Source organism: Pseudophryne corroboree, chromosome 6 (assembly GCF_028390025.1).
Source record: "Pseudophryne corroboree isolate aPseCor3 chromosome 6, aPseCor3.hap2, whole genome shotgun sequence".
In the NCBI taxonomy this organism is placed as follows: domain Eukaryota; kingdom Metazoa; phylum Chordata; class Amphibia; order Anura; family Myobatrachidae; genus Pseudophryne; species Pseudophryne corroboree.
The window spans coordinates 43,483,281-43,496,435 of record NC_086449.1 but is presented as its reverse complement, the minus strand read 5'-3'; the positions used below and the strand labels follow the sequence as shown (position 1 = coordinate 43,496,435).

General features: G+C 48.6%; 1 protein-coding gene and 1 long non-coding RNA gene across 6 annotated transcripts in view; one reads left to right on the top strand and one right to left on the bottom strand.

Annotated features, from left to right (window-relative positions):
* Nucleotides 1–40: 40 nt before the first annotated feature.
* Nucleotides 41–3,308, top strand: MBLAC1 (metallo-beta-lactamase domain containing 1). Of its 2 annotated transcripts, none has more exons than XM_063930930.1 (2): nucleotides 41–328; nucleotides 2,416–3,308. In XM_063930930.1, the coding sequence occupies exons 1-2, from the start codon at nucleotides 314–316 to the stop codon at nucleotides 3,046–3,048; spliced, it is 648 nt and encodes a 215-aa protein (XP_063787000.1). In that variant the 5' UTR covers nucleotides 41–313; the 3' UTR covers nucleotides 3,049–3,308. The 2 variants fall into 2 exon arrangements, with proteins under 2 accessions (XP_063787000.1, XP_063786999.1); XM_063930929.1 differs by lacking the exon at nucleotides 41–328 and adding an exon at nucleotides 519–1,021.
* Nucleotides 3,093–13,155, bottom strand: part of LOC134936030 (uncharacterized) — a 78,103-nt gene continuing 68,040 nt past the window's right edge. For all 4 annotated transcript variants that reach the window (XR_010180439.1, XR_010180437.1, XR_010180438.1 and 1 more), the window contains exon 3: nucleotides 3,093–3,244. This is a non-coding gene — a long non-coding RNA (uncharacterized LOC134936030). The remainder of the gene's footprint in view (nucleotides 3,245–13,155) is intronic.

The window sequence follows — 13,155 nt, the reverse complement described above, 5'->3', positions numbered from 1 at the left end:
CGCAGACTGTACGCATGCGCAATGGCAGCATTCGGAATCCCGCGCTCTAGTAAAGGGGGAGATCTGGGGCTGCTGCGCATGCGCAATTTGCATTCACCACATCTTCTAAAATATTAAATATTAACACACGAGGAACGCTTTATCCCGGAGACCTAAAGCTCAGGCTCATGTACAGTCCTCATTATTCTCACTTATGAATCGGTTGGTACGGTGTCTTCTGGGAATTGTAGTCCTGCCGTTGCAGCTGCTGCTGGGTCATGTGACTCCCATTCTCCGCATCTAGCCCTCAGTCACAGTCTCTCCAGTAGTAATCATGGCGGTGGCTCAGGTGAGATACAGGCATAACATGGTGATATGGGGGGGGGGGGGGTAATTCAAACCTGGGGGGGGAATGCAGATGTAACATGTGCAGAGATAGTTCGATTTGGGTGGGTTTTATTGTTTCTGTGCAGGGTAAATACTGGCTGCTTTATTTTTACACTGCAATTTAGATTTCAGTTTGAACACACCCCACCCAAATCTAACTCTCTCTGCACATGTTACATCTGCCCCACCTGCAGTGCACATGATTTTGCCCATTAATTAACAAATTTGCTGCTGCAAACAGGTTTGAATTACCCCCATATAGCAGGGTGTAGCCAAGTCACGGGATACTGGCAAGACATATGTATTATTATTATTATTATTAGCCGCTTAACTGAGGTGGGGTGGGGACGCTGTGTCTTTCATTTCGTCCATTAAATTTACACGTAGTGCCGTTGCCACCCATTGCTATAATTGAGCCCTCGTCTACTTTTGAAAAAGCGTTTCAGGGAGACGGTGACAGCAGCGTCTGTGGGAACGGAGCCACTGGCGCAGAGGGTGTGTACCGCACCCTCTGAGAGGCGTGTCATAAGACTGACTTACGCCCAACTATGAACAAGCCCCCGTTGCCTACAGTATGTTTCACAGTCAGATGGGATGCTGGCAGATTCACAACCGACGCCAGAATCCCGATGTTTATAATTCCAACAGGGGCGTGGTAAGTGTGTGACCCCTTAGCCCTAACCTCCCTATTTAGTGCCTTACCCCCTCCCTGCAGCCTAACCCCCCCCCCTCAGTCGTACGGCAGAACGCAGGAAGATTGACATGAGGTGGGCGTTTCTGAGTGGCAACTGACCGTTTTCAGGGAGTGCTTAGAAAAGTGCAGGCGTGTCAGGGAATACGCAGGCGTAGCTGGGCGGGTGTGTGACGTCAAAAGCCGTCCCTCCATCGTTAGAATCAACGCACACAAAGAGGAACTACAGGGCTGGTCTTGTTTTGCACAAAAAGATTTTGCAGGCGCTCTGCTGCACAAACGTTCGCACTTCTGCAAAGCGAAAATACACATAGCGTTTGCACGGCTGCTAAAAACTGCTAGCGAGCGATCAACTCGGAATGACCCTCATAGTCGAGAATGACAGACATTTTACGAGATTTGAAGATATTTATGATAAAGTTGTGATTGGGAAGAGGATGAGTTGGAGATTGTTTTCCTATGCTCGTCAGTCTAGTGCTGTATAGACCAGCCTAAAATGTTCACATTTAAAAAAAAAAAAAAAATCTTTTGTGCTACCTATTCTCCCTCTGCATGCTGACACATTGAGGGCAGTTTGGATGGTGTTATGGTTAGCATGACTCCCTGACAGTACTGAGGTCCTGAGTTCGATTCCCACCTTGGAGTTTCCTCCAACAATCTAAAAATATACTGGTAGGTTAATTGTCCTCCAGCAGACAGCCTACTCTACAAACATGAGAAAATCCCAGTTTTCATCGAGGACTGTGAAGGGCCCCATACACTAGAATGATAATGCCCAATTTTAGCCCAATTTGGGCATTTGGACGATATATTTGGTGAAATCGGGCATTTTCGTTGTGCTTTACAGCCAATCCGATGCGCATTCCCGTGAGCATCGGATCGGATCACCCTAGATCCGACATATCACGAGTGCTGCACTTGTGATATGACGGATCCCGCAGGAATGGATGGGATAGTAAAAGATACATCGTATGCAAAAGGACAGCATACGATGTATCGTTTACTATCCTGCCGCCCGGGAGGCTGCCGGGAGATTGAAGGGAAATCCTAGACGACATGACGGAGCGTCATGTCGTCTTAGTGTATGGGACCCTTAAGAGTTACATCTAATTATATGGTGAGGGCAGGTATAAAGTAGTGATGAGCGGATTCGGTTTTACTCGGTTCTCAAAATGGCATCTTATTGGCTATCCAAAACACGTGACATTCATGAGCCAATAAGATGCCGTTTTGAGAACCTAGTAAAACCGAATCCGCTCATCACTAGTATATTGGTAAATAGTCAATTTTTAAAGCTTCATGTAAAAAAAAATTGGTCATAAAGTCCACTGTGTCCTCCTTTTCCCTTTCTCCCACAGTATGTGACGTCACCCCTCTTATCCCATGATATTCCCGGCACCCCCCATTCTGTACACATTCTTCTAGAAGGTTACTGCAGGGATGTAGGTGTTGATCGTTTCCAAGCTGATGGCTCGGTCACCCTCGTCCGTGGCCCCCTGACTGTATTGGTAGACACCGCTGGTCCCTGGTCTCGTGACTTCATCCTGCATTCCCTGCAGAGCCGCGGTGTGTCTCCCGATGATGTGACAAATGTTATCTGCACCCATGGACACTCCGATCACGTGGGCAACCTGAACCTTTTCCCCAAGGCCGAGATTCTGGTGTCGTATGACCTCTGGCGAGATGGATCCTATGTTTCTCACAACTTCCGTGGCGGAGACCCTTACCTGTTACCTGGTGGAGAAGGTTTGAGAGTGGTGCCAACACCAGGCCACACGGGCAGTGATATAGCACTCCTTGTTCCTGGCACAACACTTGGCACAGTTGCGGTAGCCGGGGACGTGTTTGAAAGAGAAGGAGATGAGGACACCTGGAGAGAACTTAGTGAGAACCCAGAATTACAAGAGAAGAGTCGAAGGACTCTACTGGAGTTGGCCGATGTCATCGTGCCAGGACATGGGCCTCCATTCAGGGTAGTCCGGGCTGGATAGGAACCTGGTCCTCCTAAACTCCATTAGCATAGATGAGATTAAAATTCATTTTTCTACATTTATTTTCTGTCTTTATGATTTACAACCACAGATGCCTAGTGTATTATCTAACATAGTGGTGGCAACTCCTTCATCATTTCAGCCGATGTTTCTGATCATTATGTTGTGAAAAACCATTGGGTCAATATATTCTGGCCTGCAACAAATGTAAATAAGATGGTTACTAACTGGTAACAGTAAATAAAGTGGGGCAAAAAATTGATCTGCTGTTTTTTTTTTGTCGTAATTGGGAATTCTTTTAAGGAAAAGACTGGTCCATGGGGGTCATCTCGAGTTGATTGTAGCTGTGCTAAATTTAGCACAGCTACGATCATGAACTCAGACATGCGGGGGGATGCCCAGCACAGAGCTAGTCCGCCCCGCATGTCGGCGATGCCTTTGCACTTCAAGAATAGCTCCCGACCAGCGCAGCTTTAGCGTGCTGGCCGGGAGCTACTCTTCGCTCCCCGGCCCGCGCGGCTGCGTTCGACGTCACGCAGCCGCTGCGGGCCACTCCCCGCATGGTCCGGCCACGCCTACGTTGGCCGGACCGCGCCCACGAAACGGCGGCCTTACGCTGCCATTTCGCCCCCTCCTGCCCATCGACCGCCTCTGCCTGTCAATCAGGCAGAAGCGATTGTAGCGCCGGCGCATGCGCAGTTCTGACCCAATCGCTACGCTGCGAAAAACTGCAGCATGCGATCGGGTCAGAATGACCCCCAATATCCTCTACAGGATGTGCATCCGATCAACCAAGTGCACCATGACTGAGATGCCAGAGCCGCCATGGGTACAAGGAATGGACGCCTTGCGCTTTCTCAGAGTCTATTTGACCTCCCATGACAATGGCACATAGCATGAGGCCTAATTCAGACCTGATCGCTAGGCTGCTAAAATTGTTGTCCTGCGATCAGATAGTCGCCGCCCAAGGGGAGTGTATATTCGCCGAGCAAGTGTGCGATCCCATGTGTACGCCGAGCTGCTAAAAATTCCTCCGTCAGCGGACAGCTGCAATCCGTTCCCACCTCACTCACCAGTGATGATTTGCCCTGTGTGTGCAGTGTGTGCGCAGCCCAGGACTTACTCCTACAGTGCTATGAGAACAGGCTGATCAGGCCGGAGCTGACGTCACACACCCGCCCTGAAAACGCGTCGGCACGCATGCATTTTCCCTGACACTTCCAGAAAACGGGCAGTTTCCAGCCACAAGCACTCTCTTCCTGCCAATTATCATGCAAATGGCTGTGCAATTAGAATTTTTGCACCAACCTGTCGCTGACCGGTGATGCCTGTTGTTTTCCAACGCGCATGCGCATTGCGGTGCATACGCAGCGATCAGGTCTGATTTAGGCCCCATGTTGTTTCTTTGTGAGATCAATGTCCCTTTATGAAGTATGGGAAGTAGGGAACTATTATTATTTTCAGGGGGGTCCCGAAAACACTAGCACTGGACCTGGCTCCGCTTAATGGGGGGGGTTGCTGGGTAAATGAGTTCGATCCCCTCTCCAGGACCACTTCAAGCTGTGGCTCTATCTATAGCATAGTAGTCAACAAATTGCAAAAACAGTCCTGATGGGTTGTAATTTGATAGATAGATTTCAGCTTGAACATACCCCACCCAAATCTAACTCTCTCTGCACATGTTACATCTGCCCCACCTGCAGTGCACATGGTTTTGCCCTTTGGCTAACAAGTTTGCTGCTGCGATCAGGTCTGAATTACCCCCATATAGCAGGGTGTAGCCAAGTTACGGGATACTGGCAAGACATATTTATTATTATTATTATTATTAGCCGCTTAACTGAGGTGGGGTGGGGACGCTGTGTCTTTCATTTCGTCCATTAAATTTACACGTAGTGCCGTTGCCACCCATTGCTATAATTAAGCCCTCGTCTACTTTTGAAAAAGCGTTTCAGGGAGACGGTGACAGCAGCGTCTGTGGGAACGGGGCCACTGGCGCAGAGGGTGTGTACCGCACCCTCTGAGAGGCGTGTCATAAGACTGACTTACGCCCAACTATGAACAAGCCCCCGTTGCCTTCAGTATGTTTGACCGTCAGATGGGATGCTGGCAGATTCACAACCGACGCCAGAATCCCGATGTTTATAATTCCAACAGGGGCGTGGTAAGTATGTGACCCCTAGCCTTACCTCCCTATTAAGTGCCTTAACCCCTCCCTGCTCCCCCCTCACAGCCTAACTCTACCCCCCCCCCCCCCCCATGTGGCACCTAAAATTAACGGAATTTGATAGGTTTGCCTAAAGAGGGGAGTTTTCAGGGAATGCTTGAAAGTTTGGAGACTAGAGGAAAGTCTTATTGGAGCGTGGGAGGGCATTCCACAGAGTGTGTGCAGCCCGAAGAATGTTCTGCAATTGTGAATGGGAGCGAGTGATCCGCGCAGATGAGAGACGCAGATCTTGTGCAGAGTGGAGAGGTCGGGTAGGGAGATATTTTGAGATAAGAGATATATATTGGTGTAGTATATGGAATACGGTAGAATACAGGTAACCAATGGAGGGACTGACAGAGTGGATCTGCAGATGATGAACGTCTAGCGAGGAAGATCAGCCTTGCATCTGCATTCAGAATGGATTGTAGGGGTGAAAGTCTTTTCTTGAGAAGACCAGAGACTATTGCAATAATCAGTGCAGGAGATGATGAGTGCATGGATTCTGAGCCATTAATTTAGTGTTTAGTAGGATTTTTTTTCTTTTGGTAGGATGCTGGTCACTGGGGGGGGGGGGCGAGGGACACGTTTTAATTTTAAAGTGAAAAATCTGTCAGGTTTCAGTCCACAGATTGATGCCCTGACATTGGTGGTCATTCCGGGTTGATTGCTAGCTGCCGTTGTTTGCAGTATGGTACGCAATGCGCACATGCGGCGTACTTTCACAACAAACAATGCAGTTTCACAGAAGGTATAGCGATGCTTTTCAGTCTCACTGCTGACCGCTAAGTGATTGACAGGAAGTGGGTGTTTCTGGGTGTTTCTGGGTGGTAACTGACCGTTTTCGTTGAGTGTGTGTAAAAACGCAGGCGTGTTTGTGATGTCAAAACAGGAACTAAATAGTCTGAAGTGATCGCAAGCTAGGAGTAGGTCTGGAGCTACTCAGAAACTCTCAAAATATTTTGGAGCAGTTCTGCGATCCTTTCAGTCGCACTTCTGCTAAGATTCACTCCCAGAGGGCGGCGGCTTAGCATTTGCACGGCTGCTGAAAGCAGCTAGCGAGCGAACAACTCGGAATGAGGGCCATTCTCCTGTAGCTTGTTGGCACAAGGAATGTGTAACCTACCTTGCGCTTTTACCAATGCGAACTATCCTACCGGTATCATGTTTATAACACACAAGTATAATGTAGATAATGCTGCATTCAAACTCATTTTAGAATCCATTGCGGGAACGCTTCTATAGGAAATCATCCTATTTTTAATGCGGTTTTCGGGCCTAAATCAGACCGGATCGTTCCTCTGTGAATTTGCAGAGGTCTGCGATCAGATAGTCGCAGCCCAGACAGAGTGTAAATCCGCCCCGTGTAAGTCTGCGTACGCTGTGCGAAAATCTCTACGAACGCCGGTCAGCTGCAAATTCGTTCGCAACTCACTCACCATCAAATGTTTTTTTCCAGTCTGTGCATAGCCCGGGACTTACTCCTACAGTGCAATATAAACAGGCTGATCGGGCGGAGCTGAAGTCACACACCCTCCCTGAAAACGCTTGGGAACGCCTGCGTTTTTTCCTGACACTCCCAGAAAACGGGCAGTTACCGCCCCTAAACGTCCTCTTCTTGTCAATCAGCCTGTGTTTGCCTAGCGATTACAACAAAAAAAACACAGGATTTTTTGCCGTTTGGCCACATGCGCAGTCGTTCAGTAATTGCCCTCCTTGCAATTTCGCACAACAGCGATCAGGTCTGTATTAGGCCCTTCAGCCACTAACGGTAGACAAAACATATATTATTATATAATTTGTTGTAACATATACAATTCCAGTTCCCAAAAATGATAGTTGTACAGTATAGTCTGTGGCATTATCAGTAAAATAGCGTACGTTTTGGTGTCACGATTCAGATTTGTACGGAAACTAGAGATGAGCGGATTCGGTTTTACTCGGTTCTCAAAACCGAACCTTATTGGCTATCCAAAACACGTGACATCCGTGAGCCAATTAGATGCCGTTTTGAGAACCGAGTAAAACCGAACCCGCTCATCTCTAACGGAAATCCAATTTTTGTTTGCATTTAATCGCTTATCATTGGTCTGCACATGCGTCTAACTTACCCTGCACATGTGCCGCAATGCTCGCGCGGGGACGGTCGCAGAGAGGACTTATTCGCAAAGGGATTGACATGCAGGGGCCATTTGTGGGCAGCAGCTGGGTGCGGCGATGCAAACGCAGGGTGTCGCTCCAGTTTTTTGGTGTGTGTGTCTCAAACTGCGACTGCAATCCAGTACGTAGATAACACGGCTCCGGTGTCTCAGTACCCGCGGCCATTCTGCAGAATCCTATGTCTTCTCAGGATGATTGACTGATCTGTGACCGACGCCAGGGCCATCTTAAAATATAGGCACACTGACCACAATTCTAGGGGCCTCCGGCCAGGGGTGGGTGGTGGTCACACAATCAGAGCAGCATCTCTACCTGCCTGCCAGACAGTGAATGGCTGTCAGCATGCTGAGTGGTGGATGGCTGTACCTCTCCACCAATCAGAGTGTGGCATTCTCTACCTACCTCACTACCTTCAGCCATACAGATAATGGCTGTCAGCAAGCTGATTGGTGGATGGCTGGAGCTATCCACCAATCAGAGTTCTGACTTCCATTCACTGTATGGAAGCATGGGAAGAGGCAGCACAGTACCGCAGGAGGGGCATGTTATGATGTTGACTGCGTTTATGTCCATCTCTGATCAGGCTCTGGGTTCCATTATAGTGAGTTTTGGTTTGTTGTCACTGAGAGTATAAGGATGTAAGTAAAAGTGGTCCCCAATGCTCACCGGCCCCATTGTGTGTTGTGTATTGTTCTTTTGTGGGAATGAATCTACACCAGCCGTGTCAGACTCACGTTCTCCATGGGGCCACCAGGAACCATGAAACATGCAGGAGGCCTTAAAGTAAATGTTTAAAGTACATTACAGATGCAATTCTAATACAATAAAATGCTGACCAGACACTCGCCCAGGTATGATTTGGGGCAATTTATAACGGGTGTACAATAAGTTTCCAGATGCACAAAAAGTTTTACAAACAAACAAAGTGCACATGAAATTTTTTTTTCAACGTATTCGCCAGAGGACTCTATGCAAAGTTGCATGTTCTCAAACCACTTAGCAAAGCAGCTGGGCCAGTCCGAAGCAGGTATGTCTTCTATATCCTGGATGAAGGTCTCCACTGCAGCTTCTGATGACTCAAAATGAATCCCATGCATCTTGGGCTTGTTTGTGGGAACACGAAGAAGCCACATGGGGCCAGGTGTGGACTGTACGATGGATGACCAAGATCCTGGATGCGTTCATGGGCCAGAAAATCCACCACTTTCGTGGACTTGTGGGCAGGTGCATTGTCATGATAGAAAAGTGTACCGTGAGCGCGAGTTCTTGGACGGCGCCTGGAATCAGCTTCCAGAACTGGCGGCAGGGATTGGTTGGTGAACCAGTCCCCAGTGACGGTGCACTGCTGCACCAGTGGTACGGTAGCTACATAACCAGTCAACATAATGTTGCAGTCATACAGAAAGTTACAAGTAGAGTCAGGGAATGAGCCTACTGGAGCTTATAGTACACCAACACCTGCTGGCACCTATTGAATGGCAGGAGGGGGCAGTGGTTCAAGGGACAAGCTGCTGCCCCCTGGTTTGTCTACAAAGGGTGAGTTGCCCACCTGTTTAGAAATTGGTCACCCGGCATCTATTACACGTTATAGGAGGAGGGAGGTGGAGTCATACAGGCTGCTGTAGATGAAGAACCATCCTCCATCCTGGCTCATGTTCTATTCCTCTCCCTCCTGGAATCCCCTTTCTCTGCCGTCTCTTGCAAGTCAGTGGCCTCCTCCCCAGTGCTGGTGGACTGTGTCCACCTGGCAGTGATATCCTTCCTGTGACCCACAACCCATAGAGCTCGTCAACTGCGAGGAGGGAATCCGGTCTCTAGATCGACAGTAACTAGGTTGACATGTTCTAGGTCGACAGGTCAAAAGGTCGACATGAGTTTTTCACATTCGCTTTTCATTTTTGGAACTTTTTGATACTTAATGATCCACGCGGACTACTATTGGGAATAGTAACTTGTGCCGAGCGCAGCAAAGCACCTTGCCCGAAGCATGGCGATGGGACACTGTGCCCTAATTTGGGTTCTCGGTCACTGTATGGGGAAAACGACACCAAAAAAACATAAAAAACTCATGTCGACCTGTTGACCTGTCGACCTAGCATCCCTGTTGACCTAGATACTGTCGACCTTCAATACCACACCCACGAGGAGGTGTATGGAGGAAGAGACCGGACACTACACATCTAGGATTGATTTGCGTACTGTCCACAGGAAGCCTGGACATTTGTGCAACCTTACTCAGACCACCCCACTTAGGCCGCACTAAAGGGCATCTTCTGCCACACGCAGCCAGCCTGACGCGAGTTATACATGGCTCATCCACACCCTGTCATAGTGGAAGATATGTGTTGCTTTTTTTCATAGTGTAAATAAACCTATGGAGGTTCCAAAAACAGTGTCCGATAACATAACTGGTTATATGAGTTCTCCCTTACTATCCACCAACATCTCCATAGAATAGGCTTGAATTAAAACTCCTTTATCACATTTCTATTTATAAACGACTTATTCTGCAAAATGCTGAATTTTTAAATGCACAATGGCATCCGGGAAGATTTGAACAACGGAACGTCAACCCTCTGCAAACCAACTCCGTTGGCGTGCATTTTCTGCTGCATTTTAACTGAAGTCCGTCAGCAGAATTACCAGCCAATGAGCAGCTGCCATTGTTTGTTATTGCAAAGCCAAATTTGGCACTTCCAGTGTAACACAAGAGTCGCCTGGAGAGACCAGGGCTGTGGTTCACACATTCAAACAATCACTAATAACTGGCCTATGGACTCCCTGTCATCCGGCCGGCCGTCTCACGGAAACATGAATTCATCCATATCTCCGGGACTGGTTGTTGTCAAGGTCTTCGCTTTCTTCGCTGAATGGGCGGAATCGGCTATTCCTAACTTATCTCTGCTCTTACTCTCTCTCCCAGCAGGTGACGGGAAAGATAGACAACCTTCCGTGATTGGACCACTCAGTCTCCCTTCCACTAGGTGCATCATGGAATGTTTTTTGTTAATCATTTCTTTCTGAATAAAAGATTAATACTGTACGTCTATAAGCTTTATCTTTTGGAATTTGTGATGTTAGGAAACTTGATCGGTACTTGTTCATCTTCCTCCTAGAGCCAATTGTTCTACGTCTTCGGAGGCAAGGTGCAGTCGACGGAGGAGAAGGGGGAACTGTTAATCAGGAACCAGAGACCTTCACACTACCTGTAACCTCTGATCTTATCAATACAGCTAAATATAGTTCTTCCTGTTCCAAAACAATCGGGTGATTCATGCATGCTAATTGTTTTATGTTCGGCTGTTGGCGTTTTGCATGGAGTGCAGGGGTTGGCTAGTTTACAAATACTTCAGTTTATCACATTAAGGGGCTGATTCGGGTTGGATCGCAGTGTGTGACCCAACCGCAAAAACTGAGAAAAAGATGTGGGCGTATGCACCCGCATTTTTCTGCGAGGGGAGGGGGGGGGGGGGGGCGCAAACAATGCGATTGCCTATTCCTGTCAATCCGGCAGGGGCGAGGGGAGGCGGCAACGCTTCGTTTCCAGAGTGGAGGTGGAGTGTTGCGGAGGCGGCAAACGGGGGGCGGTGTGGCGGGGGCGTTATCGAGGCGGTTGCGTTACATCACACACAGACATAATTTCTGTCGCTAGAGTGTTTTCTATCGCGGCGATAGAAAACACTCTAGCGACAGAAATTATGATTTTCTCAGAACGGGTTCTGCTAAAAACCGCATGTGAAGAGCCGCCCAGAAAGGAAAAAGACGCCCGTCTGTAATTGCGATGCATACGCAGAAATTGAGTACCGTCGACAATTCTGGTTGACCCATGCATACACAGGATATACCCAGCTGCAGTCACATCGGCGCCATGTTTTTATTCGCAGCTGAATTTTCCCAACTACTCCTCACAAATGCCATGTAACTTCCCATAAACGATCACTTCGCTGGGCCTGCAATCGCATTGCGAACACATTTATTGTCGATGAATAAAAACATAATAGGTAAGACGTCCTCCTCAGCAGTGTGTTTTGCAGATGCCTGCAAAGATTTGTGTGATCTGCGCAGTGCTTCTCAGTGTGTCAGTGTAAATAAACAGAATTAAAATTTCTCTAACGTCCTAGTGGATGCTGGGGACTCCGTAAGGACCATGGGGAATAGACGGCTCCGCAGGAGACTGGGCACATCTAAAGAAAGATTTAGGACTATCTGGTGTGCACTGGCTCCTCCCCCTATGGCCCTCCTCCAAGCCTCAGTTAGATTTCTGTGCCCGGCTGAGCTGAATGCACACTAGGGGCTCTCCTGAGCTTCTAGAAAGACAGTGTTTATTAGGTTTTTTATTTTCAGTGAGACCTGCTGGCAACAGGCTCACTGCATCGAGGGACTAAGGGGAGAAGAAGCGAACCTACCTAAGTGTTGGTAGCTTGGGCTTCTTAGGCTACTGGACAACATTAGCTCCAGAGGGATCGAACACAGGACCCGACCTCGTCGTCCGTTCCCGGAGCCGCGCCGCCGTCCCCCTTACAGAGCCAGAAGCAAGAAGAGGTCCAGAAAATCGGCGGCTGAAGACTTCTGTCTTCTCCAAGGTAGCGCACAGCACTGCAGCTGTGCGCCATTGCTCCTCATGCACACCACACACTGCGGTCACTGATGGGTGCTGGGGGGGGGGGGGCCCTGAGCAGCAATATTTACACCTTGGCTGGCAAAACTAACACCATATATAGCACCAGGGGCTATATAGGTGTATATTAACCCCTGCCAGATACATTAAAATAGCGGGAGAAAGCCCGCCGAAAAAGGGGCGGGCCTTCTCCCTCAGCACACTGGTGCCATTTTTCCCTCACAGCTCCGCTGGAAGGAAGCTCCCTGGCTCTCCCCTGCAGTCCTGCACTACAGAAAAGGGTAAAAAAGAGAGGGGGGCACAAATTAGGCGCAGTATAATATATATATATGCAGCTATAAGGGGAAAACACTCTTTTATAGGTGATATCCCTGTGATATATAGCGCTCTGGTGTGTGCTGGCATACTCTCCCTCTGTCTCCCCAAAGGGCTTTGTGGGGTCCTGTCCTCTGTGAGAGCATTCCCTGTGTGTCTGCTGTGTGTCGGTACTGCTGTGTCGACATGTATGAGGAGGAAAATGATGTGGAGGCGGAGCAAATGCCTGTGAATGTGTTGTCACCCCCTGAGGGGTCGACACCGGTGTGGCTGGACTTATGGAAGGAATTGCGTGAAAGTGTCAACTCCTTACACAAAAGGTTTGACGACATAGGACAGCCGGCTACACAGCTTGTGCCTGTTCCAGCGTCTCAAATGTCATCAGGGGCTTTAAAACGCCCGCTACCTCAGGTGACAGATGCAGACGTCGACACGGATACCGACTCCAGTGTCGGCGGTGATGAGACTAGTGTACCCTCCAATAGGTCCACCCGTTACATGATTGAGGCAATGAAAAATGTTTTACACATTTCTGATAAGACCCCAGGTACACAAAAAAGGGTGTTATGTTTGGTGAGAAAAAACTACCAGTAGTTTTTCCTGCATCTGAGGAATTAAATGAGGTGTGTGAGGAAGCGTGGACTTCCCCCGATAAGAAATTGATAATTTCTAAACGATTATTGTCAGCGTACCCTTTCCCGCTAGAGGATAGGTCACGTTGGGAAACACCCCCTAGGGTAGACAAGGCGCTGACACGCTTGTCAAAGAAGGTGGCACTACCGTCTCCGGATACGGCCACCCTGAAGGA